General features: G+C 45.0%; 1 protein-coding gene across 1 annotated transcript in view; it reads right to left on the bottom strand.

Annotated features, from left to right (window-relative positions):
* The window catches only part of LOC8034511 (meteorin-like protein), a 61,530-nt gene extending 45,686 nt beyond the window's left edge, over positions 1–15,844 (bottom strand). The window contains exon 1 of the mRNA XM_029972195.4: positions 15,358–15,844. Within this exon, the coding sequence (XP_029828055.3) occupies positions 15,358–15,494 (137 nt within the window). The 5' untranslated portion in view covers positions 15,495–15,844. The remainder of the gene's footprint in view (positions 1–15,357) is intronic.
* Positions 15,845–26,119: the final 10,275 nt, after the last annotated feature.

Raw genomic sequence — 26,119 nt, 5'->3', positions numbered from 1 at the left:
ACCTGGAGAAGGTTTTCTTAGAGCCAATCCAATTAAAGGCTCGGAGCCGAAAGCAAAAATGAACATTCCAAAAACAAGCGCATACACAAGACAGAACACAATCCGAACGAAGCTCACAAGAGCAGCCATAAACAATACAAAGCAAATTCGTAGATATAGAAGTTATACACGGAGCAAAACCACCACCGAAGCGGAGATCCCAAAGCAGACCTGCACAGGACAAAACATCTCCAACGCGGAGATCTATAAACAAATGTAAGGTTACAAAGTTCACGTGCTCCTCCATCTGGAGCCCCTCAATCCCGGTAGGGGCCATGAGCCGTGCCTTTTAGCCAGAGCCTAGTTTTAGACAAACGAACCCTCGGAGAAGGTGAACACATAAAGTAAACAACACCCGCGCGAGCACAATTTCGCGACATACAGCGAAAGCGTTGCTTTTAGCAGCAAGGACCTTGGGAATACTGGTCACTGGATCCTGGGAAAGCATTGCCTTCCCTGCCCACTGGCCGGACACAAACAGATACTAACACACAGACGACCAAATCTCGAGAGGTGATTCTCTGATCGGTTTCAGTTGCCATAATAATCGCCGTTTCGGTACATTCAAACTCTTAGAAATCTCGAAAGGATCGTTTTAAACCAGTCGCACCAAGATTGCTATGGAGCATCATCGTACTGTAAGCGTCCCTCGCCAATATACGCGTCTTTGGCACTGTGCATGCAATCAACTTATCAACCTTGGTTATCTCCACAGATCTGTTAAAGTGATATTGCTTTTCTTGCGTATTTCAAGCCAGGAAAATTATTTTTCAATGCCGCCAAGCACTGACGCCGTATGCGGTGGTAGTGCGAAGATGCGCAGATGTGTGTACATAACAAAATGTCGGCATTCATGAAATGTTTTTATATCCTGTCACCGGGGGTACGAATCGCTCACCTAGGGCACGGAGAAACTTTCATTCTATGAACCAAATGGAAACCCTGTGGCGGCTTGACGCTATTTTCGCAGGATCCAGGGACTGGAAATTCTGCAGCCTGTAAGCTTGCTCCGAAGTCATCGAGTCACATATATACTGCCACTGACATTCTCAAGAGGCGAACAGACAAGAGAAAGTGTTCGCGGACAAGAGGCAGTGTTCGTCAAGTCCTGGTGCAGACAAAAGCACAGGCGCGTGAGAACAGCTCAGCCGAATGCTTTTACTAGAGTACATTCTAGCTTTTACTGTTACGAGAGCTTGCGTGCAGAGGACACTTTCCAGAACCACAGATGTTGGCGAGAATGATTCACACGAGGGAGAAATCCCGGGGATTTCTCCACGGCACGCGCATCCTGCGACGAAAACGTCAGGCTTTGCGATGTGCAAAAGCCTCGCGTTTTCGTCTCGTGATGCGCGCGTGCCGGGGAGAAATCCCCGGGATTTCTCCCTCGTGTGAGTACCGGGCGAGATGTTCCGGTGGCGCCCTCGTTTGGTTACCTTTCGTGACGTCATTACCTTGTGAACAACAAGTTCGATGGTGTTTGTAATGAGCATGATGAAAGCCTAAATCATTGCGCTCTCAAAGCAACACTGCCAACACGGTCAAAATTGAAGTTCTTATATTCCTCTTATTTGCGTCGATGATAATCCCTTTGCTTACGTCATAGTCAGCACTCGGTCAATTGTGGTGGGCCGACCACAGCGACCGCTTTCGATCGCTCACATCGCCAATACCAGGAACAACTTTTAAACTGTGTGTGCGCATTGATCGGCGCTCATCGTGTGCGGGAGCACGACGCATGTTCGCGAACAAACGGTGCAGCGAAAGACATCTGAATCGCCAGCAAGCTGTGTGACTCCGGACAAAATGATTTTGTCGTGCCAATAGGAATTGACCGTACGAACAAGCGCGGTTACCATTTTACTAACAATCGAAAGCGGAACAGGCGTCTGCATGGTGACTATAGAAAAACAGACAGAAATTTCATTTCATTCCATTTCATATCTCTTCGGCTCTAAAGAGACATGGGGTACAGCAGAGAGGCCAAAGACCCATACCAGGTGGCCTTCAGAGACCCAAACAGTGTAGACAGAGCGAACATGCAGAGACAGATTGATGACAAATCAAACAGGGACACAACAGAAAGGGAGAAACAGCCTATAGACAAAACGAGTAACAAATCTCTCGTAGTCGTTCTGTGTCCCAGAGATATCCCTGAGAGACAAGACAGCTTTAGACACAAGGTGATCGTCTTCGAATTTTAAGTTCCACGCAAGGGCCAAGGCTAGGGGCGACGTCCGCGGCCAAGAGCCTCGCGGTGGTCGGCTTCCCACTAAAGCCCCTCTATCCTCGGAAAAGTGGCGCCGTTCATTGCTGAGGAAATGCTCGAGACACAAGCCGCGCGCCACTTCTGGGAAGAACATGGTGTCTGAAATCAAGCTCAGTGATGTGCTCTGCCGCCATAATCTTCCCAAGGGTTGCACGTGCCTCGCGCATCGAGACACATTGCGCTACTTTTGAAACATAAAGGGGCTGTACTTCCCACGGTTCACAAGAACCTCACCACGATGTCTTTTGTTGAACTATTTCTGCTTTCGTCGACACGCGAAAGAGCAATTTTAGACAGTAAACTTTGACGGTGTTGGTCTAAAAATGCAGGGGATCCAAGCTCGCACCTTGATTTTTAGACACGACATAAACTTGCCCCTTCTCAACTGATGATAACTACCCATGATCACAACTCGTGACGCCACAGAAAGAAACAACGAGAAACATCTCGGCGCTATATTCGAGATCTAATAATAATTAAGGGGGGGGGGGGGGGGGGCGGTTGTGTGGATATCTATACAGCGTGCAGGTGGTCAGCCATTTCAAAGTTGCGACAAGTCACCCGCTGTAGATGAGCAATTTAGCCAGTGCAGTTCAACCGCTAGCCTGGGGTCTTTAACGTGCACCACGCAGTAGTGATACACGACCGCACGCCGGTACGATGCTCATATCCAGATCGAAACGGGCAGCGGAGGGGACTGAACCCAGGATCCCTGGGTTTTGCAGCGCGAGCTTTCGTGCTCCACGTGCTCTAAGCGGGTGTGCGACCACCGACCCCTCTTCGAGATTTCACATGTGTAAAGTAACGCTATATTCGAGATTTCCCCGTGTATAAAATAACAAATAAAGGTATCTGCAACATCGTTTTATTCCAACGACGCAGGCGTTCTGGTGCGCCGTCGCCACTCAACAGAAAAACCAACCAGCTCTGCATGATGAGCGTTAAACACTTGTTTAAAAAAATATATTCTCTCTGCAGCGTCAAACCAGTGTCGCCATTTCTGATGTGCAGACCGTTTATATTTTTTTAAGCCAAACGAGCAGTTGGGCAACTTCACAAACACGCGAGAAAAAAAAAAGAAAAAAAAAACGCAGGTAAGAAGATACGACTTGGCTTTGGCCTTAAAACCGCCAAGGTCGCGCGGCCCTCTAAGAAAGGCAACTCTATATAGGCGAGAGCCCTTGGCACAACTTCTAACTATATTCCGCGAAGGCACGAGCAAATGTATTTGGCGGGCGAAGGGACGCGACCGTGTTACATCACGCACCTTAGAACCAAACGGGGGATTAATTAAAATACGGTTTCAGCCAATCACGAGCGCACTGAGTCGAAGCGTGGACAAAGGAACCAACGAGCAATCGAGAAAGTGTCCCGCAACGCGAATGCGAATCTTCGGCCTCGAAAGTGCGAAATTTGATCGCGTTACGGGCAATCCGAGGTACTTTCTCAACGTGTTCTTACTCTTTTTTTAAAGGTTAAAAAAAAGCAAAAAAAAAAAAAAAAAATGGCAATTTTATTACGATGGCCAACAGACTACGATGGACAACTATATCTTATCGCTTTAACTTCAACGTTGATTACTGTTGAAGGTAATTAGATTAACATGACTCCTCCACGTTTAATCCAGGCGTCTCCCCAAACTTTTTGTCTAAAGGGCCGGATCGGGTAACCGTCGCGGTCTCGAGGACGAATAATAAATAAGTAAATAAAAATAAGGAATAAACTAACAAAACGATCGTAGATCGATACCTAAACAAAGATTTGCAAGTTAATGTAAAAAAAAAAAAAAAAAAAATATATATATATATATATATGCGGTGGATGAAAATATGTACTTCATTTCGAAATTCAATAATTAGCTACTTATGACATCACAGAATAATTGAAAACCCGAAAACGCACAAGGCATAATTCAAAGCGCAGAGGAACTTTGACATGTTCACGTAGGTTTACTGTGAATAATAGAACTGGCGCTGACTATATGCATAATAATGCATGCAATAGATATGACACACAACTATATGACACGAGGCGCAATATACATGGGAACGCAAATGAATTTAAACTTACGTTGTTACACAGATATGAAACAGGGGACGAAGAATGGTGATGAGAAAATGTCCGATGAATAATATGACGAGAGGACACGCCTTATCGATGGCAGCCAGATTTCTCTCGGTTTTTTTCTTTTGGAGTGTTTTGGTGCGCGTTGCGATGCCGTTTCTTTACGTGCACCTATATTTTATTTAGTTATGGAAGCGACAACGAATAACGAAAGAAAAGATAAATAGAGTTTGGGTCTTAAAATTTACCCTTTCTGAAAAGTGCGAGTCCTTTAATAGCTGCTGCCGCTATTATCCGAATCCGCCATTGTTTCGGCACGTAATCTGGGCGTCTATTGGACACGAGGGAGGCGTCAGCATTCGGCGAGGGCTCGCAGCCAATCAGAAGCTTCGTATCCAAGAAATGGCGACCGCCAATGTTGCTTGGCGGACTTTTGAAAAGGGTGCGCTTGCAATGTGACACCTCGAACATGGATCCAATGAAGACGGTCGGAGCACAAGCGTAAAAGGCACGCGATAAGAATACCGCGTCGCGTCGAGCCGCCAAGCGGCGTAACCATAGCAACCGCCGCAGACGCTGTGACGGTGGCGGCGCTGCAATCGGTTACGTTATAGCGTCAGCGGCAATTGCGACGGTTATACACCGCTGGGCGGCGCGACGCGACGCGATATTTTGCTCACCCGCCTTTCACGCTTTACATTCTCAAATGTTCATGCGCCGTACATGATGAAGAAAGGCCAATCACAACTGCGCGTACGTGCTCGCATGCAGGCGGTAGCCAATCGCCTCTGGGCGCGGCCAAGTAGTCCTCGCAACGAACGGGTTGTTCTGTCGCAATTTGTTACCGTAAAACGGTGCCAGTTGGCTGCGTGGGGTCTGGCTTGACGCAGTTTATTAATAATTGTTCGCTGATACTATCGATTCGCAGCAGCCCATGCCTTTTATTGGCCGAGGGGGAAAATATCTCGATGGCAGCAGGTTTGCATAATCCGGTTATTAAAGCCTCGTACGAACGCGAGCAGTCGTGCCGCGCGAAACGACCATAACAACGTTGCCAGTCAGGCATATATCAATCTGATATCTGATGGTGATTCATGATTCATTCCACGGCGTTCTTATAACAGGCCGACGCCAGATTTTCGTTGGCCGAGTCACAATAAGATGCTCGAGGTAGCCACGCTCGGCGTTTCTTTAGTTGACTTGTCAGCGACTATTAGGATGTCGCGAACTTTTATAGAATCTAAGGTTTCGGCGAACCCTCGACCTTTTCGCAAAATTCGACGAAGTTCGACTTTTGTCTTCTTCCCAAAACATGTCATTTATGCAGTTGGGTTTAGATAGGATACATCCCATAAAAACAAGCATATATAATTTTTTAATTATTTAATTAGTTCACGCACCTCCCCCCCCCCCCCCCCCCCCCTAAAAATATATATATATATTTTTTTTTTCTAGGTGGCGTCAGCTCGCTTGCAAGAGTAATAGTCAAACTTCGTTCGAACCTTTGTCGAACTTCGCGTTAAAAGAGTTCGAAGAAATATAAAACCTAAAATTGCTCGTATGAAGCAAAAAACAAAAAAAAAAGCGATACATATTTTACTTTATTTACACTAGGTGGCGTTAGCTTGTTTCCAATTTCCAAGCATAATAATAATGGCCATTTTTTTTATTTTTTTTATTCGGACTTTCCGGTAAAGTTTAAAAAAAATCATACCTATAGCCGCGCTCGAACCTCGGCAGGTTCGCCACATACCGCTGAAAGCTTAATGCATGTGCTTCACAAGCTTACGTGCGCCGCAACCTAAGCTACCGTTTCTAAAAGCACGCTGTATGTCGTGTAAATGAATTACTGTATACGCGATATATGAGGACATAGTGTCACGCAATTCTGGTGCACCGCTACCTGTTACGCAAACCTTATTTCTTGACTTTCCTCGAATTACTGATTCCCGACATTTGGCCCAACGAAAGACTGGAAACGTTTCGACGTATTGCGGAAAAAAAAAAAGTATTCCAAGGAACTGACCGTCTCGAAAAAGGAAAAAAAAAAAAAAAAGAAAAGAAAAGGTTTTTAAGGCTGGGAAAAATCGGCCACAATCCAAGACGTGTCGACTTGCACCGAGCAAATTGTTCCCGTGGTTCAACGTATTTGCCCAAGGTCTAGGAGATGCATGTCGGTGCACGTCGGAGCAGACGACGTCCTGATGCATCGTCTGCTTTCGCAGCTGCAGCTGCAGCTGGTGTCCAACACACACACACTGAATGACCATGCAGCATTTTATTCCCAGTGAGGGAATTCCCAGCGGATCGAAACCATCCACCTTAAATGAATATCAAAAATAAGTTTCGTACGCTTTGTCATTCTAATTTCGTACAAAAATGTAGCTGCGCGGTGTATATTTTTTTTTTTTATATCACAGAGTACACTTGATTGAATCAGAAATTACACCTAAAAACCAAGAATTTCCAGTTTTATAACGCAGTTAAAGGGAAGCTACGAAGCTTCTTGACAAAAAAAAAAAAGAGTTAGAAGTGAATTCTGATGTATTTTTACCCCGTGAACCCGAATACCCAAACCATTTGCTGCGCAGGTATTGTTAAACGCGAGAAAACGCGAAAGACATTCACTGCACGTGACTTCATCGACGGATATTTTGGCTGCCCAAGGCTAGGGAGGCGGGGCTTCAGCCCTATTTTGATAGTGCTCTTATAGCTCTCCGGCGCGTCGCATAGAAACATAATTGTGATATCTGTTTTTCTAAAGGCCAAATGAACGCAATTCAAGTTTTTTTTTTTCTCAAATGCAGAAGTGCGCCATCTTCCCTTTAAGCCTTTTCTGTGTCAATAAAAAAAAAAAAAAAAATTAAAACGTAGTTGTGGACGTTTGAGGCGAAGAAAATAGTTAATGACTTTGCTCCCGTTCCCTATTTCGCCCAATTAAACGCACTAATATCCCCAGGAACGCTTTTGTCACTTTTAGCCTAAAAAGACCGAACTATATAATGAGTCATAGGAAATATCTGTTTGTTAGTTCTAACTTTTGATTAAGGCAAATTTGCTCTGGTACTTTCAGAACGCAATTCTGCACCACCCGCAGCCACGTGTTTGTGCTAAATTAAAAAAAAATATTGAGCGTACGAAACTGATTTTTGGGATTTATTTAGTGTAGGTTCGGTCCGTTGGGTCCACGCTTTAGAGTGTCATGTTAAGCCTAGTTTTCAGCCTCGTCATCCACCTATAGATGCGAGATTCCGCCGTAGACTGCAGCGCACTTGACTCTTTAGAGTACTTTGCGGAAAAGCAGACGTTTAAGATCTTTTAGAGTGTAATCCGAGTCAGACTGACTCGGATTAACAGAGCGTCAACATTAATATACCTCTCGCAAAATCGAAGCGATCCTAGCGGCGTAGTGGCACGCAAAGCATATTGGATACATTTTGCCCACCGTTTCGGTTTTGATTTGCCAACCTCAATTCACGACATCCCATCACAACCCAATACAGCGTGAGCGAATACATTTTTTTAATACGTGACTTTCCCTAAATATATATGGTGTTGCCCACTCAGTTTATGAAGTCAAATCCGACTAAGTTTTGGAGGGTTTATCCTTCCCAAAAATGATATTTCACGCAGTTTTATAAATAAAGACTGGTGTGTCTCTGCTCCTGTAGACATTTCGAATGGCTTTAATGCATATTTTCAGTTTGTATTTATTAAAGATAATGGTTGTGAACCTTCTTATCCTTTTCATTTCTCGTGTTCATCGTTAATAAACATTCTGATCAGTGTATCTTCAGTGTATCTGGTGTCCACAATTTGCTCTCAAACATGAACTGCAAGAAGAGTTCAGGTACTGATGGTATTCATAATTCGTTTCTTCATCGTTATTCTCTCTGGACATCGAGATACTTAACCTTAATCTTCAAGAAAACTCTCTCTTCTGGAATCGTATCTTAATTTTGGAAATCAGCGAGAGTTGTCCCCATCTTTAAATCTGGTAACAAACAGAGACAATTTCATTCACTTCTTCTTCACCTGCCCTCAACAGCACGGCTTTCCCCCGTTGTCATTTTTCAACCACCACACAACTCCTGGACTTCAATCATGATATTGTTTCGTCTTCGAATAAAAGAGGGCATGTTGATGCGATATTCATAAATTATTCTAAGGCATTCGATCAATTTTCGCATACCAAACAACTTTTGAAGTTGAAAGTTAGACTTAAAAATTCCGTTTTACTTGGCTAAATCACTAACTATATAAAAAAAAAAAAAAAAAAAAAAAAAACAGGTGACAGTTTGTTTTGTTTGATCATTCTGTTTCTTCAGAAGCTACGGTCAGTTCAGGTGTACCGCAGGGATCGATGTTAGGACCCCTTTTATTTTAATTTTAATAACATTGTAGAAAACATACCGGTTAGAATTCGTCTTTATGTCGATGACTGCGTCCTGTATAATGATGTTAATTCGGTTAATGATCAACTGTTAGTTAATGAATCCTTCGTGCGCTTCTTTAATTGTAGCAAACAATGGCAAATAGAGATCAACTTTCAAAAGCCTTGTGTTCATGAAGTTTACGAATAAGAAATCGGAGGTTTATGAATTCAAATATTCAAGTATTATATTTTTATTTAACCTTAAATGGGACGGACACGCTGACTTCCTTTGCTCTTGCGCCCTCAGGAAATTAGGATATGTTAAATGCACGTTGAAATGTTCTTCTAAAAAAGGTCAAACTAACCAAAAACCCTTCTTACGCCGATTTTGGAGTATGGTTCTGTAGTTTGGGACGTTTATCTAAAAAGGGACACTAATCTTATCGATTCTATTCAGGCCAAGGCGGTCCGATTTATTTCCAATAGATATGACAGACACTTTTCACCTTCAACCACTATGCCAACATTAGGGCTAGAGTCTGTCTTTTAGGCAAACTGTCGAGAAATGGCATAGCATTGTTAATGAAGATAGTAGCATTGAGTGAATGACTTTTCTTTTTTTTTTAGACATCAAGCGCACTAGGCGATCCCATCCTTTAAACACTGTACCCTTTTGGTCTCATATTGTTTTAAAAATTCCTTCTTTCCGCACGCGTATGCTTCAGTACCACGAGCTCGTTTTAGAAATTGTAAAACGTGATTTTGTTTGATGAGCGACTGGCGAATCAGTATTTTGTATATGTTCTTGTTTATTGTTCGCACTATCTCATATATTTTTCACCCGTGTATTCCAGTCCTGCAGTGACCTCAACTGCGATCGCAGTATGTCTATAGGCAAGTTCTTACGGCCGCTGAACGGGGGCTCTCACAAAGGCGAATGGGTGCCGTACAAGCGCGAGCGCCGACTTCATTTTCATGCAGGGCTGAGATTTACTGCTCTTCGTCAACGGGGCGATCGCAGTCGAAACCGTACCACTCCTCTCCATGGTCAAAGAGGTCCCATAATGCAAAGCGCGCAGTGTTGCATGCGGGGAGTTTTCGGAAGTACAGTCCATAACATGCATGTAAAGTCTGTCAACTCCCGTTAGGAGTTTCCCGACCATCTTTGACGCAGACAAGAAAGGCCGAAATAGAGGTTTGCGAAATTCGTAACGTCTGCGTGCGCCAGGTGTGAGGTGAGTGACTGCATTTTCCTCTCCCTCGACCCAAACATTTTCGGGTACTTCTTTTTTTTTTTTTTTTTTTTAAGTGTATTGCAACCTTGACAACAACGCTTCTGCCGCTTATTTCTTTCCTCGTCTTTTTATTATTATATTTTTTTAATGGGACTATTAGTGCTGCGGGTCCCGCGGGCTATACGCCGCTCCGGCGAATCCGACGTTTCCTGTGAGGGGAGTCCGTTAGCCCATGCCTCGTTTTACCTCAGGCTGGACTGCGACAGACGCTACGAGCTCCATCCTAACCAATCCAGCGCTCTGAACGTACTGGCTGCGCGCCTCTCCCACAGGTCACGTGGTGCTCACGCAGCATTCAATTGGCCCCGATGGCTGGTAGCGTTCGTTGTGGTCCACCGTAAGGTGGAACGGCGAAGAAGCGCATATTTCGACAAGGCGCGGCTTCCTGGCCGGGCAAAAAACAAAACAAAAAAACGGTAGTTATCTTTTTTTTTTTTTTTTTTTTAACGAATGAATTACGAGGATCCGCCATCAAAATTCCTTTGAGTAAAAGTAGTGGAACGGCAAGTCCTGGTCATGTGACTATAGTACGTTGCAGCATGAGGAGTGTAAAAAATACACTGCCTATAAAAAAGAAATGAAGAGAAAGTTTAGCGCAATATTCAATGAGTCGAGACGTACTGGGGCATCAGTCGGAGTTTTTGTACGTGCTAATCTTGGAAAAGAAAAGGGGGTGCTGGCAGATGCTCCCCCCCCCCCCCCCCCCCTGTGACGTCAAAAGAATGGAGCGTTCGTAGTGGGTGACATGTTCTGACGTCATTTCTCTCAGAATTCACCGAGCCTTTTGTGGAATTTAGGGGCCGTGCCTTTCTGTCCGTTCTTATGTTGCAAAAGGAGATAACGGCAGTTGGAATCCTCGGATGAAATACCTAGGAAAAATATCAAAACCAAATTTAAAATATTTTGATCGCTCGGATTAACGTTTTAGAAAAGATATCAAAACCAAATTTAGTTTTTTTTTTTTTTTTTTTCACTTTAAGTTTGATGCATCACGTTTTTGGTCTCGGCTTTCAAGGAGTGACAATGAAACAATCCTACATGGAAAGTTTGACCTGAAATTTAACATATTTCTGCAAATATGTTAAACTGGCGCAACCGTGTAAACGATGATGATGATTGCGTTTGACCTGCAGCGCCATCTTCTAGTAAACGTATTAAACATTCTGCAACGTGCATTCTGCAGCGTGCAAAACCGTGGCGGCTCATGTTTCCGGCGTGCGGCTGATGTAAAGAAGACGGCCGACGTAACATTTACCGGTCCGAATTGCAAGACCTGCGAAGCTAGATAGAGTAAAAAGTGTCCGAACGACCGCGAAGGTAGGTGGTGTGCCTCCGTCACCCTCAACTTCAACGATCGTTCACGTTGTATTCCGTCGAACCAAACCATTTCGTCTGCTCGCGGTCGCCACGGCAGCTAGTCAGCATGCGTAGTTTACAGCATTTGCGATCGCTTACCATTGTGAACCGTCCTCAATTTGATTTGGTTCAACCTCTCACATGAAGCAGAGTAACATGATGGCAAATCGCCTTCAACTGTCCTAAGCCTAACGCTCGGTTGGGGCGGCGAGCAAACCTACCGCCATATTTTTTTTACCCGAGCCGTGAACTGTCCTGGCTGCGTTCCGGTGACGACTCCAGCGGCAGGAGTGGGAGACACGAACAAGAAGAACTTCCGGAAGCCTCGAAAGATTCGCGCGCACATGCGCAGTGAAGGCGCCGATGTGTTCGAGGACGAACTGTTCGTGGAGAAACGACTCGCTAAAACTCCTTAATATTAGAACAGGTCACAACACCGTATCTAATGCTCGGGAAGTCGCTTTTTCGAATCGTATAACGATCGCCAGCCAGCGGCGCCCGCTTTGCAGATAAGTATCAAAATGGCGTAGCTCACAAGAAAATCGGGAAATGCTGGAGTGTCAATACTCTATACTCTGTTTCATACTTAGCGTGCAACGCTGTCAAAGCTACTGGCGCAAGCGTGGGGCTCGATCTCGTTGATCATTTGCACGAGTTCTCGCGTAAATAAAACTATAGATGAAGCCACGCGCTCGCGCCAGTACCTTTGACAGCGTTGCACGCTAAGTATGAAACAGCGTATGAACATGGTTTATTTAGCGTCTTTAGGGAAAACGACAATACAACTTCACTGCGTGACACAGTTAGTGCCAGATGGATGGATGGATACAAAAGGCTATACCCTCTATAACGGGCGGTAGCTTGCGCCACCTACCCTAGAAACCAAACCAACACGAGCCCTTTTTTTTTTTTTTTTGCATTTTGGTAAACAGGGTAGGGATGAACACTAAAGTTCACCAGAATGAGCATGCACATTCCACCGGAAAAGTAGTTTGAATAATGACCTTTCAATTATAAGAGAAAAAAAAAACAGAAAATCACCGGTGATTGTTTTTTTTTTTTTTTTTTTTTCAGTTTACGAGAACTGAATTGTTAAAAGCACAGCGTCACGAGAACGCTACTGCATCTTTTCATGTATATACAATCTTCAAGAATATGAAAGACCCATTCGACAAGGAAGTGTTTTGCTGCTGTGCTGGATATGCATTGGGCACGCTTACACTGATTGGGGTGAAGACATAGATAAACCTTTGTAGTATTCTTCCTTTAAAAATAAAAATATAAGTGTCTCTGACCAAAGCATGCTTAGAACCGCCACATAATCCGATTTGGTCTTTCACATTGTGGGCGACTGTACAGTACCTTCATAAGAATTTCAGAGCAATAAATAGACCTGGCTTGTACTGACGGTATAAATCAGAGGCCATCGCGATGGCCTCGCTAATAATAGCGCACATTCTGAGCCATGCATTTCGCACCGCCAGATTTGTTTTTAGAACAAGTGGGAACGATCTCAAATGGCCACCGGGAACGGAGGATACGCGGAAGTGAATCGAACGGGACTTCCAAATGGGCAAAGACGCATTGGCGCGGAGGACGCGGGGAAAATTCGCGCGAAGATCCATCATGGCAAGAGATGCAAGAGATGGGACATTTCACCGCGTGCTTTGGTTCTTGCAAATGGTACCGTGTAGAAAATTCATCCTGTACAGATATCTACATTTCACCTCGCTTCATTCGTTCCTTGTCTTCACGTTCGGAGAAAGTAAAAACGGGTGAAACGGTAATGCATTAAAGCAAATATAAAAAAAATAGTAATGTTTAAAGCTGCAGTCACGCTGTTCAGCCATCGTACAAAGGACACTGTGTTCTGCTAAACACACGAAGACGGAATTTTCTGCGGATTCGCCTCAAGTGTGAGCTTCAGCATACATATGTATGCTTCGAACACGCGGATGGATGGATGCTAATGGCTGTCTGCCCTTTGTAATGGGCGGTAGCTTGCGAAACCTAGCCTCTAGCAGAAACGTCTGCAAAGAGTTTTTGCATGACCAAATGTAAGAGTACCGTCACACAAGAAAGAAACACGCCTGAGACACTGTCTCCCAGACTGTTTTCTGTATGATGTATATTAGCAATGTGACCGCCCGAGCGTGCAATAGACTATCTGCAAAATAAAACTCAAAACGTGGAATACCATTCTATTTCTCCCCGTCTCCAGGTTTATCAGCGTCTCGAATGCCATCATCACATATATACTCTTCGTCAAGGGATCAAAAGATCGGCGAGCAAAGTTCCGTGCTAGGTTTTCGTGTTTTTTTTTTTTCTCCTCTCTTTTTCTATACTTTCTGCAAACAGGTCTTCTTGTGGATGTGGGAGGTTTGCATAGCCGGCGTCCTCGGCGCGTTATCATCCACCAGGCGCCGTCGACCGAAGTCGGCCAAGACGCAGCCACGCAGCAGCCAGCGGAGTTGCACTTGCCAAGCTCGTTTCAAGAACGCTTTTTTTTTTTCGTTCCACTTTTTTTATGTACGTTCGCCCCGAGTGGTTCGCCTTGTGCAGCTGAGTCGACGGCAAGCAATAATTGCATCACGGTTGTAGCTTGGACATGCTCTGCGAGGAAATATTGTCGAACGCACGACGCCTAACATATGATGTTTACTCTGGAGACAGTCTGCTCTTTCGCGTTGCAGCATCGGGTTGTAACTTACACGGTGTATCGTTTAAAAATTACCCGGTATTGCGATGTCTTTCAAACGTACTGGTTGCAGAAGATAGTCTGCACTCTCGCGCTGCATCGGGGACTGAACTTGAAGGGTGTATCGCTCGACAGGAACTCGTTATTGAGTTGCACTTCAAACGTTTTGGTTGAAAGAAATAGTTTCGACGACGCCTAACAAGCAGTGTCATACGATTTAATACTCCGAAGATAAGTCTGCTTTCCCGCGCAGCACCGTGGACGGAACTTGCAGGGTGTTTCGCAGAGAAGTTACCCGGTACACAGAGCTGCCTTTCAAACGTACTAGTGGTTTACGTACCACGCTGTAATTATATCTCACTGTGTGTTCCAGGGTTCGGAAAGCTGGCACAGTTTTTTGGTCCTTGCAGAATGACTCCTGCCGCGTAAATTGGCAACAGCTTTGGAAGTTTTGGACGCGGCCGGTTTCTGAAAAGATTGACGAACGCGACCAGGCCCAATCAGACCAGTTTTCAATCGAGGCTTTCATTGCGCCGTTTTCGTGTGATGTATACTCCCGCACAGCTTATGAAATAAAAACACAGTGTTTCTTATACAGACGTCACAAAAGCACGTCCTTTTAAGAGAGTGAACGTGCTCCAAAGCTTTTAGTGGAGTTTTATCGCGAATTGGTAGACGACGCACTTCGGCCAGAGTCAGACCTTCATTAGGACTGTTTTGTAAGACGACAGAAGCAAAATCTATGAACACGCACTTATCGCTTTTCCACTACGAGTTTTAGCGCCTCCATTTCTTTATTGATATACGTAGTAGATCCGACAAGTTATCGTGTACGTTGTATAGTATTCGATTAAACGCTCTGCAGTTTGTCTTATGCTATGAAGGATTTTGGGTCAGTAGAATTTAATAACTTGTTATCGTCGCTTCATTGCAGCTTGAAATATTCATTTGCTATTTCGTTTTTAAATATGCCTAAATAGAACTCTTACAACTAATCACCAAAGGACCGTTATACTACTGCAATGAAAACACATTATGCTGCAGCAATAAAAAGACGTCGTGTACTACATAAAACGCTTTGCAAATTTCTTTCTTCACAGTGCATTGTTTTCAGGTAGTGTAAAGGTCATGGTTTCAACGAGTACTCAATGCGCGATCAGTGTGTTTAACTGCAAAGATAACGTTGTTGTAGTTTGGTTAGTTGAAACAATGATCGACGCTAGTCGCTTTCGTGACGATGCTAAAGAAAACGTCAACCAACCTGCCATCCCAGTCGCATCCAGCGTCGTAGCCGGCGACCAAATGTCCACAGGTGAAGATCAGACACAACGCGACGCACCGAACGAAGTGGCCGTCGGCGCACTTCCGAAGTCCAATTCCAGGGCTGTTGCATTCCATAGTCGACCTCGTCAGCAGGTCCGCCGCGTCGAAGCTTTCCACGGGCACTCCGCCATCAGTGGGACACACTCCGCGCCGTTGAGAACGGATTTCACCTCAACATGGAAGACATCAGCGCTGGGTTGCGAAGCAGCACTACGGTATCTACCCACAACGCAACGCTAACCAACGACAACCTGCTACACGCACCGGCGCGAAACTTTTTTGCGCGATCTCTCCGGTTTCTGCCCACGTCCGGGTTTCCCTCAGTGTAGGCGGAGTTTACGGTCCGGTTTGAGGGCGTCTTCTCGTCCGCCATTGGTAGAATCGTGAGAGAGAGGAAAAGCCCTCGAACTGTTTGAAAGCCGACTAGAGCGACGCGTGTAGGGACTCGTGGCGCCATCTCGGGGAGTAAAGGCGAAACTTGATCTTCCCCTGGTGTTGGGAGTCCAAACTTTTTGTGGTTTGTACGTTTTAAACGCCGCTCGAACGCGGCTTTCCGCGGAAGAAGGCCGAGAAACGTTATCTTGACGAAACGTAGGGTTTCCTGCAAATTTTAAGTTTCCCGAAGTCTCCCAATTTTTAGAAGAAAACAAACTTGTTTTCAAACGTTCAATAAGGACTTGGTGGCGGATTATGAATTGTTACGCTGCTACCTGCAACATGCTATGACTTGGCACTTCCAATATAATAACAGGGAACAGATGGATGCAGTATTCTTGAACTTCGCCAACGCTTTTGATAAGGTGGCAGCCAACAAACTTCTTCAGAATCTTTACGGGATTGGAATTCACTGTAAGCTGATTGACTTCATTAGATGATGCCTGAACAACCGTCTTCACCCTTCAGCCCTTCATACAGTTTACCAGTGACGTCAGAATGCCCCAGGGCTCGGTTTTGGGGCCAATTTTATTTTTTATATATATCTTAACAACATTACAAGCGTTTTTTTATCCCGAGATTATTCTAATACATCCTAATACAATAATTCTAATACAATATTTAAAAAAAGGTGATCACACTAGACTGAATAATAACCCAGAAATAATTTTAAGCTGGTGCGGGAATCGGCAAATGCCTCCGAACATTAACAAGTGCTCTTTTTCTACAGATTTGCAATAAGAAATGAGTATTTTCTTAAGTATTCTATTGGAGGAGCGGAAATTAAATAACTATCTGCTGTTAGATATCTAGGAGTTACGGTTACTGAAAACTAGATTGATAACGTTTGTTCCAGTGCTCTTATGGCCCTTTGGGTGATCTGACGAAAGCCTTCAACAGGCAATGAAGTGCAAGTAAAGCTTGCTGCTTACAAACTCTTGGTCAGACCTTGCCTAAAGTACGGTTCCTGTCTATTGGACCCCCTGCGCAGTCACAAACATATCCAAGATCGAAATAGTACAGAGAATTGCAGCTTGGGGTTTATCTGCAGTCGGTATAGAAGAAAGGACTGCGTGACTGATATGATTAATTTACTAGATCTTGAAATGCTTGGGCGCTTAGAAAAGAGGATGAAGTGTTTGTGGATGATATACGATGGTTTAACTCAAATAAATCACACGGTTTGCATCACTCAGTGTCGCGAGCAGATACTCGTTTTAACAACGAAAACGAATTATCGGTGAGTTTCATGCAGCTAAAGATGCATATAAATGTTCGTTTTTTTTTGTTTTTTTTTCCCCCAGGACAATAACTACATGCACGAAATCAGTTGTCAAAGGTTATTGTTGATAGCTCAACTATAGAAACATTAATTACAAATTTGAGAATTGCGCCGTCGTGAAAACTCTCTGATGAACTTGATCCTTGCCCGGCAGGGATGTATTATTTGTGTGTCTTGTTGTATTGCTGTTCTTATAATGTTTTTCTCTGTGTCTTTATGTTCACTTCTGCTTAGACTCAGATGCTTACGCAGTATTATAATAAAAAGAAAAAAAGAAAGAAGGTCGACATTCGGTCGGTTTTATCTACGCTTTCGCCGCGTCAGAGAGCAGTTCGAGTAAAAGAGCACATATTTGCGTGCTTGCTGATAAGGGCGTGTCGACTGATAAACGTGTGTCTGTTTGCTTCCGCGCCTCGTCAGCGTTCTTGGGATGGCGGGGGCGAAGTCTTGAGGTCCTTGCCGATCTTGCCGTCTTCTTTATCAGCGACCGGAATTCTCGGATGTACCCACCACTCTAAAGCACGGCCAACGCTCAATGACCATCCGGCATTCGCAACACCACTCTCTTTTGGTCTGGTTGCTGAGAAATTAGCGCCATTGCCTTCCCTGTCTGCTACCAGGACACAAAACAGATACTAGCATATACAGACAACATAAATCTCGCAAGGCGATGGGCGGATCAGTTTCTTCATGGCAATTGCCATTTCGGACCTTTGAAATCTTCGAAGCTTCAAAAGGGTTATTCTAATTTCTAAATCAGTCGCACCAAGAACGCTATGGAGCGTTATTAGAGCTCTGGAAAGGGCCGGGCCTGGTCCAGTTAGCACAGATTGTTTCCGGGCCCGGGCTGGGCGCGGACCGGGTAGCACGGTTTCCTTCCGGGTCCGGACCTGGCTCGCGTATAGGTGTAGCACACTTTCTAAAACATTGAGAAGAAAATGCTAACGCATTGGTCGTTTAGATTTGAAATTAGCTGTCAGCAAGCAGGAAAACGAGGGCGATCCGGTCACAGGGGACAGTACGATTTTTATTCTCTTTCCTTTTGGAACTCATGAAGAAAAAAAAAAAGCGTTTTTTGGCTTTCAAAGATAAAATGTCTTTTATATTTGTGTAAGCTTTCGAAAGTTCACCGCGTGACTTCGAAGGTTCACCGCGTGAGTACGGGTAAACGTTTCAGCACGATGACGTTTAGAGCAAAGTAGGCCCGTGCAGTCTGCACGGGCCTACTTTGCTCTAAGCGTCATTTTACTGTACGTCATTTTGCTATTGGACGACTACAAAGTGCTAAACGAAGAAATCTAACTGTGTGCAAACCAACTTTGAAGCTCTGAAACTGAAATTATCAAACATGGCACACATGGTTTGGTCGATTTAAGGGACAGCCTGCATCAATTAAAAAATAAAAAAATAAAAAAGCTTTTATTGCTCGGCTGATTAACAGTCGAGCACTTCGGTGACAAAGAAGGCCTTCAGGAACCCCTAAGGGTCAGCGAACCCCCATTTAAGAACCACTGCCATAGAGTGTGGTGAAACGCCATCTAGACGCTGTACTTCGAAACATACGTATTCCACAGAATACTCCACAGTTACCATAGCAGCCGTCCCCCCAAAACGGTGTCGCGTCAAACGACGGGAGACGAGCCATGGGTCGAGATGGGGGTACTAGTCGTGGAAGTAGCGCCTATGGGCAGTTCCGTAATTGACCCCGTAAGTGATGACGTCACAGCATGGCGCTCCGCACCAAGCATCCCCAGCATTCCTGGACACAGTCGCCTTGAGCCCTCTCTTGGCTATTTTCAGCAAAACGCAGTAAAATGATAATTTCAACCAAACTACTACAGAAATCCTTAAGTTCCCCGGGATATCTATAGAGGGCACTAATACAATCTTATTTAATACCCACTTGAACCTCTCAGGATTGTATACTTTCTATTCCTCGGCCCGATATAATATTGTTGCATTGGGATCATTAGGGCCACTTTGACAAAATTTTTAATTTATTCTCACTGAAATGAAAAATCGTAAAGTTCCCGAGGAATATAATAGCTGCCGACTCATAGCACACACCGCAGTTAAAATTTCGGTATTTTAATTAATACTTTTTATTCCTCGAGACCTTCAAAATCGGCCCGCTTTTTGCCCCTGTAAAGTTAGCACACCGCCGTGCACCAAGAAGCTTGCGGCCAAGCTACCTTTACATAGGCTTAACCAAAAAACGATTTGTACGATACGTTTGTGACAGCATAATGACTAAGAATGTGGCGGTTATAATATGACTATATAATAATTAGATGCTTACAATCAAAAATTTGTGCCCTGGATTTCAAATATAAGCTCTTGTTATGTAGGTCAGAAACACTTGCATTGTATACATTTTGCTTTGAATTTGCCTGTAGGCTGTATACGTAAAGTTTTAGCTCGGTTACAGACAAGAATTGAACAAAATTCATTCAGGCGTGTATAACTAGAAATATAACTAGAACGGCGCGCCGCTGGCCGTTCGATTGTGCGTCTTTTTATCTATCTTATTTTATTTACACATATATACGCGAATAAATAAAGAAAGAACATATGCGACGACGACGTTGAGAGAATGACGCACCGGGCGACGGTGGTGCCTCAATCTGAGCCCTGGTTCCTCAGAAGCGGCAGCTTCTACTTTGACTGGGCTACCTCCTTGGAGCCTGATGCTTCGACCCCAGTGGACTCCAGTGAGCAACAGCGCCATCATGTTCCTGAGGCTCCTCCATGCACCGATCGAACGGCGTGCCAGATACCCATAACTCGATGCTCACCCGCCCAACCCACCTCCACGAAATCGGGACTTCTGCGAATGGGACTGCCATTCTCCCCGATACCAACAATCCATGTCGTCGTCATCATGCATGTATATACTCATCACATTATCATGGTTACTAGACGCTGCACCGCGGGCCCCCATGGTACGGGCTGCTGCCTTTCCGCGGTGCCGCGGCTCTCTAGAGCCAAATGAATGAAGGCTAAAAACTATACGGTCTAAAGACAAAATGCTTTGCTGACCAACAGCCGGTAGTGCCTTAAAAGAAAGAACAATAGTGTTTCCTCGTTTAGAGGGTACAAATTCCAAAACTACAGCATACTAGTGGCGCACATCACTGAAATAACATACGCAATATACATAAAATTACAGATTGTATCTTGAACGCAAAACGGCAAGATACACATAATTGGGGAGATTTTTTCTTTCTAAAAGCCAAATTCAGAAACCTAAACTAAACTAATATTTGCTGAAGCACGGGGTATATCGTGTGCATCGTTTCGAAAAAGTATCAAACGAAAACACCACGCAACACATTTGACGTTGTTTCACGCCTCGAGACACTGGCTTGCACTGGCGCACCGACCGCCGGCGTCGCGTAGTCGTGAAATGTCTGCGACTGATGATGATGATAGCTTATTTTCAAAAAAAAAAAAAAAAAAAAAAGGACTCGGCGTGGATTTTTCCTCCGTCAGGGCTGGATTCGGCGCTGTAGGCGTTCTGTCTAATGCAAATGAGCGGAGTGGAATGTGTTCCCCCTAGTAAAGTATTTGGCCAGACGCAAATGATGAAAAGGGTGGGAGGCCGGAGAGATGCACAGGAGAGGAGGTTCAGATAGCGGTCGCGCGCTTCGAACTCCATTTATCTTGCTCTAGGGTGCCTACATGAAGCGCGCATGTGTATGAAGGAACTCTATCTTGCTCAAGGTTGATACGCCACGTGTCGTGAGAATCAGGAACTAAAACAGCGTGTCTCAGAAAGCTGGCCATGACAAACCGTTGCTATATATAGACGCTTTGCAGCAGCTGTGCATGGACGCCGCCATAACTAACCTTCAGTTTTTATTTCCTCTTATTTCGTTTATTTTCCTTCATTATTACCATACCAGGCCAGATTATTGCCATAATAGATTCAACTGTGTCCTTTTCTAAAGCATCGGCCTTTGTAGAGGATCGTCAACTAACGTTTCAGTTGCTCGGCATCTCGGTAAGACAAGAGAAGGCCAGTAATGGCGGCTGTAATTTGACGCGTGTGTAAAGCGTCTATAGCGCCGCTGTATTGGGCAAAAGCATAGCTAGGGGCTCGACGTGAGGTTAGAAATTCTCTGATAAAAAAGTAAAATAATGTTTTTGTAAGCATTGTGTCTTCTGAATATATAATTATACAGACATTTTCTATCGTCTCAGTACCATAAAGCGATGACAAAAACCCGTAATAAAGTTTAACAACCGACTTTCTTTTGCTAGCAAACGACACAGCGGGTTCGCCGCGGGTCCAGTGGTTCTCTCCGAGCGAGTACCCGACCGCGTTGAATGAGGTTGATGACGATCGACGAAACTTCTACTCTCGGGATAAACTTTCGACGGGATTTCGGCAACGAAGACAGCCCGTGCACAGCTTTGATCGACGCTCCTCGTGCGCCAGCGCGCGAACAGCCTCCCATGGAGGTCGCTTTCGCAATATTGGAGAAGGTGTACTTCAAAACACCGTGAAGCCGAATCACGTATATACGACAACAACGCGAAGTATATCAATGTGGAAGTGCAGGCCAGCACACGTTTCAAGGATTTCTGACAAGCACAATTGTTTCAGTGCACATCTGTGGGATCAAACGAACCTTCCGAACAGATATAAATTGTCGCAGATGGAAACGAATCGACAAGCGTAAAACCGAAAATAAAGATTTAAACGGCGATCTTGTGGCTGCAAACCAAAGAAAGGAAGAGCGTCGGCGTTAGGCCTGGTTCACACTTGCGAGTCGGCGGGCGAATCTGCAAGAATTCGGCCGCCGGGCGTAGCGTCCACTGTGCATTGCCGCGGCCGATTCCGCTTCGGCGGCAGCGGATTAGTTGTAAGTGTGAACCAGGATTAGTTGCAAGTGTGAACCAGGCCGACAAAGCCGCGCTCGGCTCCTTATCAACTACATTCGGCATCTGAAACATTCGACCTGGGGCCCTAATCTGGACACTTGGCGGAAAAGTCGGCGAGAAATTCGGCGGCTATGATTGGCCGGCGCCAAGGTCAAGTGTGGCGTTGGCCAATCGCGGCCGCCAGATTCTTAGGGCTTAGGGCCCCTGGAACGTTCTTTAGTGAGCTAGGGCGAGACTGGCAAGGTCATTCTGACTTCCTTATTTTTGACATTCGGGTAAGAGTAAACTCGAACCTTCTAAAGGCAAGGAGAAGCGTTCCTTCCCAATCATGCACGCTTGGGGTTTTGCTTAAAACTGAAGAATCAGTTGGAATTTTACTCAGCGTGATGATTACAAGGCAGGTGTACGAAACACACACCCATATTGCGAACCTGGAAAACGAAGTACGGGGCCTCGAACCGCTCATGTTAGAGTCAAAATAATTGCTCCTTGATTACAATGCACGCCAACTGCAAAATCAAAAAAGGGGCCCGACGCTGCTTTGATTTCATGTCCTAAACATATGCTTTTCTCGCTGTATTTTTAGCAGATCTCCACGCGTGTGATGTTTTCGTCAGACGGTATTTCGTATCGCACGGAAATACAGTTTTTTTTTAATCTGATCAGTATTTTTTTAATGTTTGCCATGTTCCAAATAAATACAATATCAAAATCGTATCATTGCTTTCGATTCAAACTGTTGCAGACGGCACACTTCAGTCATTCCGTGTGCGTTCGTCATGCGTTCGTCGTCTGCAACAGGCATCTCGAGACGTCTCGAGGACCGGAAGTTGTCGTCGCAAATATTTCAGAAACGGTCGATCCTCGGCAAACTTCTGTCGTGGCAAGTGTGAAATCTAGGCTTCCTTTATCTATTATTTTTAGACGTTTAAATTCCACGTTCGATTTTCGACCGATTGTTCCTTCGGAGGGAAATCAAATCCCATGTATTCGCCCATTACAATGCCCCTAGCAACTGCTTGTTTGGAGCGGTGACGTCACACTTACATGGTTGAATTTTAGTAACACCTGGCGTCACTTCCGTTTAGTCTCGAAATCGAAACCAACAACAGCTGCGTTCGATTTACCTGCACCTCCTGCCGCGCCGGTGCAGAAAAGTGTACGGCGGTGTACTTCCGGTCCTATCTCAATACACATACCGGAAGTGCACTGCACTACACTTTTCTGCACCGGTGCAGGAAGTGCGGGTGAATCGAACGCACCTAGCGTCGTCTGCCATCAGTACCTTAGCGCTATGTTGGAGACGTTCGAAGTAGAGCCATTGAGTTGCTGTCCCCCCCCCCCCCCCCCCCCCTTCCCCCCCTGGCGTTTGCCTTGCTCTCGTTTGGAAAGCAAATTTGTGGCGAACAGCGCTCAATTTTCTCCCCCATGTAGCGCTAGCCGTCCGAATTAGATGCCAAAATTTGAGAACTAACCGTTATCTTGTTCAAAAGTTACAAATAATTTTCTGAAATCTACCGTGCAAAAATGGCGGCCGACGGAGCTGTCGAATACATGGAGCTGAATGGCGCCTGTTACTGCAGACGGGCGAAAACGAGCCCCATTTTCAAACTAAAATTTTCAGGATATCATTTATAGCTTTTTATTAAGATAGCGGCTAGTTCTGCAATTTTGGCATGTGGTTCGGACTGCCAGCGCTATATTTGTGCGTGGAATGTGCATTCGGCAACGTGTACTTTATTTTTGTAAGAAAAAAAAAAAAAAAACTTTTGGGGGAGGGAAGAGGGGGGGGGGGGACTCGTTGTATAATTTAGCGTTGGGTGTTATCACAGAACGAATCTGGTTCACTTGGTATGCATGCCAACCAACCGGTGAGCAGGGCGAGAGAAAATTTGAACGCGACGGAGTTTGCAAAGAGAAAAGCCGAGTTCATTCTCGTACTTGTTACTAGAATACATCCTTCTCCGCTCATTTGCATCACACAGGAGGCATACAGCGCCAAATTCTCCCCTAGCGGTGGGGACAGCCCGGTTCCGAGAGAACAACGCTTCCGCCATGCGCTGTTCACGCTGTTGCGCTTTCCCGCTGCGCCGAGGGAGAGGGCTCCCGACGACGCACCGAGACACCGGATTCGCCGAGACAGCAGAGACGGCCTCCATGTCTAAAGCTGTCCACGGCGATAGATGGCTGCAGCCACTTCCTTCTCCCAATTCAAAGGGTGAAAACCTGCGTTGTACACGTTCTTCCAAAAACCGGGAACGAAAGTTCGTTCCTCGTTCCTTCTCAATCTTGGAATAAGTTCTCCCGTTACACGTCCCCGTTATGTTTTTGAGATTGAAACGTGTCGTTACGTTAACGTTATTTTTTAGGTATTTTGACGAAATATTGTGCCGGATTATTCGTAGATAAAAACAAAGCGAGCGAATGAAAATAGCCACATCGAACTATTCTCGTGTTGCCACGATCACATTTGTTCCACTTCTTTGTTTTCGACCATCTCTCGGACACTTCCCCCATCCCTTGAAGTCGGAGGTTTAAATAATAGATAATAAGAAGCATATCCTGCCTACTAAATACGAGTAAAAATCTAGACATATAGGCACAAAAAAAAAAAAAAAAGGAACGCCTTTTTTTTGCCGTTTTCTCGATAACGTAACCGAGTTCCCGTTCCAGTTCTACCGACGCAAGATGCAACGGCGGATTTGCGCCGTTCCGGCTATGGAACGCGTTCCGGGAACGTCGTTCCTTGGAACGCCATTTCGTATACAACACCGGAGAAAACTCCCGAGGTCGGGCGCGTCCAGCCGTTCCAACTACGCAAAAGCTGCCAGCGTCAAGGTCATTGGATTTTCGCACCGCATCCAATCAAGTGGCAGCAAAAGTGCACCGTCACGGTGCTTATCGTCCTTGGGTGTTTGCTATCAGTGATCACCCAATGCGAAACGAAGCATAGTAAAACATTCGGCACGATTGTTCGCGTCGTGTATAGAGAGTTTTAGATAGGCAATACGTACTACAGCAGCATCCAATCGAGACAAACAATTCCAAAATGAATTTAAAAAAAAAAAAACTTTTTTATGAGCATGAAATAAACTCCCCAGTCGTTATCCCATGGATCTAAAGATAAGCACACACATGCACAACCGGCGCAGTCGAAAAACAGAGCAGATAAAAAAAAGTTTAAAAGAAAAAAAAAGGCAACGACCATTTTGTTTGGAAAGTAATTACTTGAAAAAATAAAAAGAAAAAAAAAAGAACCCGGCTTATTTATGACTTGAAGAGCGCCAGCTCGGAGCCGTACATCCTCCGATAGGGCGAGTTCATGAAAACGCCTTCTCCCATTCCGCTAAGCCTCGTTCCGTCGTTTCCCCGTTTGTACGCGTGCATGCAGACGATTGGCTGCTGGCGTCGTTCTTGGCGTTCGGGACATCGGACGCGCATACAGCGAATGACGCATTAGCGTCGACGACGGAACTCAATAAGCATACGTCCGGGGGACGAATTTTGACCGCATAAACACGTGCTTAATTTGTTAATGTTTTTTTTTTCTTCGTTTTTTTTTTTTTACGTTGTTCCGGCGGCGTAGATTTTATAGAGTCAATTCAGCAGCTTCAAAACACGACCAACTCTATAAAGGGCGACCATGTCAGCTCTGGGAGCGCGTGTACCGGAAGATACCACGTGACCACGGCTGGGGACAGCGAAATCCGCCAGGCGCCGCCGCGTATCATCTCCAAATGCACGCGCGGTCACACGCGACGGGCGGCGGTTGTGTTGATAAAACCCACGAGTTTGACTGTAACTTTTTCTGTCGACAAGCGCATAGCTTTCTTGACATGTTCTGTAAACAGAGTAAAGCTACAGCGCTTTTTATTGCCGGTCTATTAATTAAGTTTTTTTTTTTTTTTTTCCTTTGAGAAGAGCTAAGTTCATGTAAAGCCAACGGGGACCAATGGGAGTGCTTGCTTGTCAGTATAGCTTCGAGTCCTATAGCGCGGCCGCACGTACAGTCTTTTTTCTCACTTAATACGACCGGCTCTAGTTTGATACCTTTTGTGAAGAATGCACACCCAGAAATACTCCAAATTTTAATAAA

This window comes from Ixodes scapularis, unplaced genomic scaffold, assembly GCF_016920785.2.
Source record: "Ixodes scapularis isolate PalLabHiFi unplaced genomic scaffold, ASM1692078v2 PGA_scaffold6__148_contigs__length_123643588, whole genome shotgun sequence".
In the NCBI taxonomy this organism is placed as follows: domain Eukaryota; kingdom Metazoa; phylum Arthropoda; class Arachnida; order Ixodida; family Ixodidae; genus Ixodes; species Ixodes scapularis.
The sequence above is the reverse complement of the archived record's forward strand: the minus strand, read 5'-3'. Positions and strand labels throughout refer to the sequence as shown.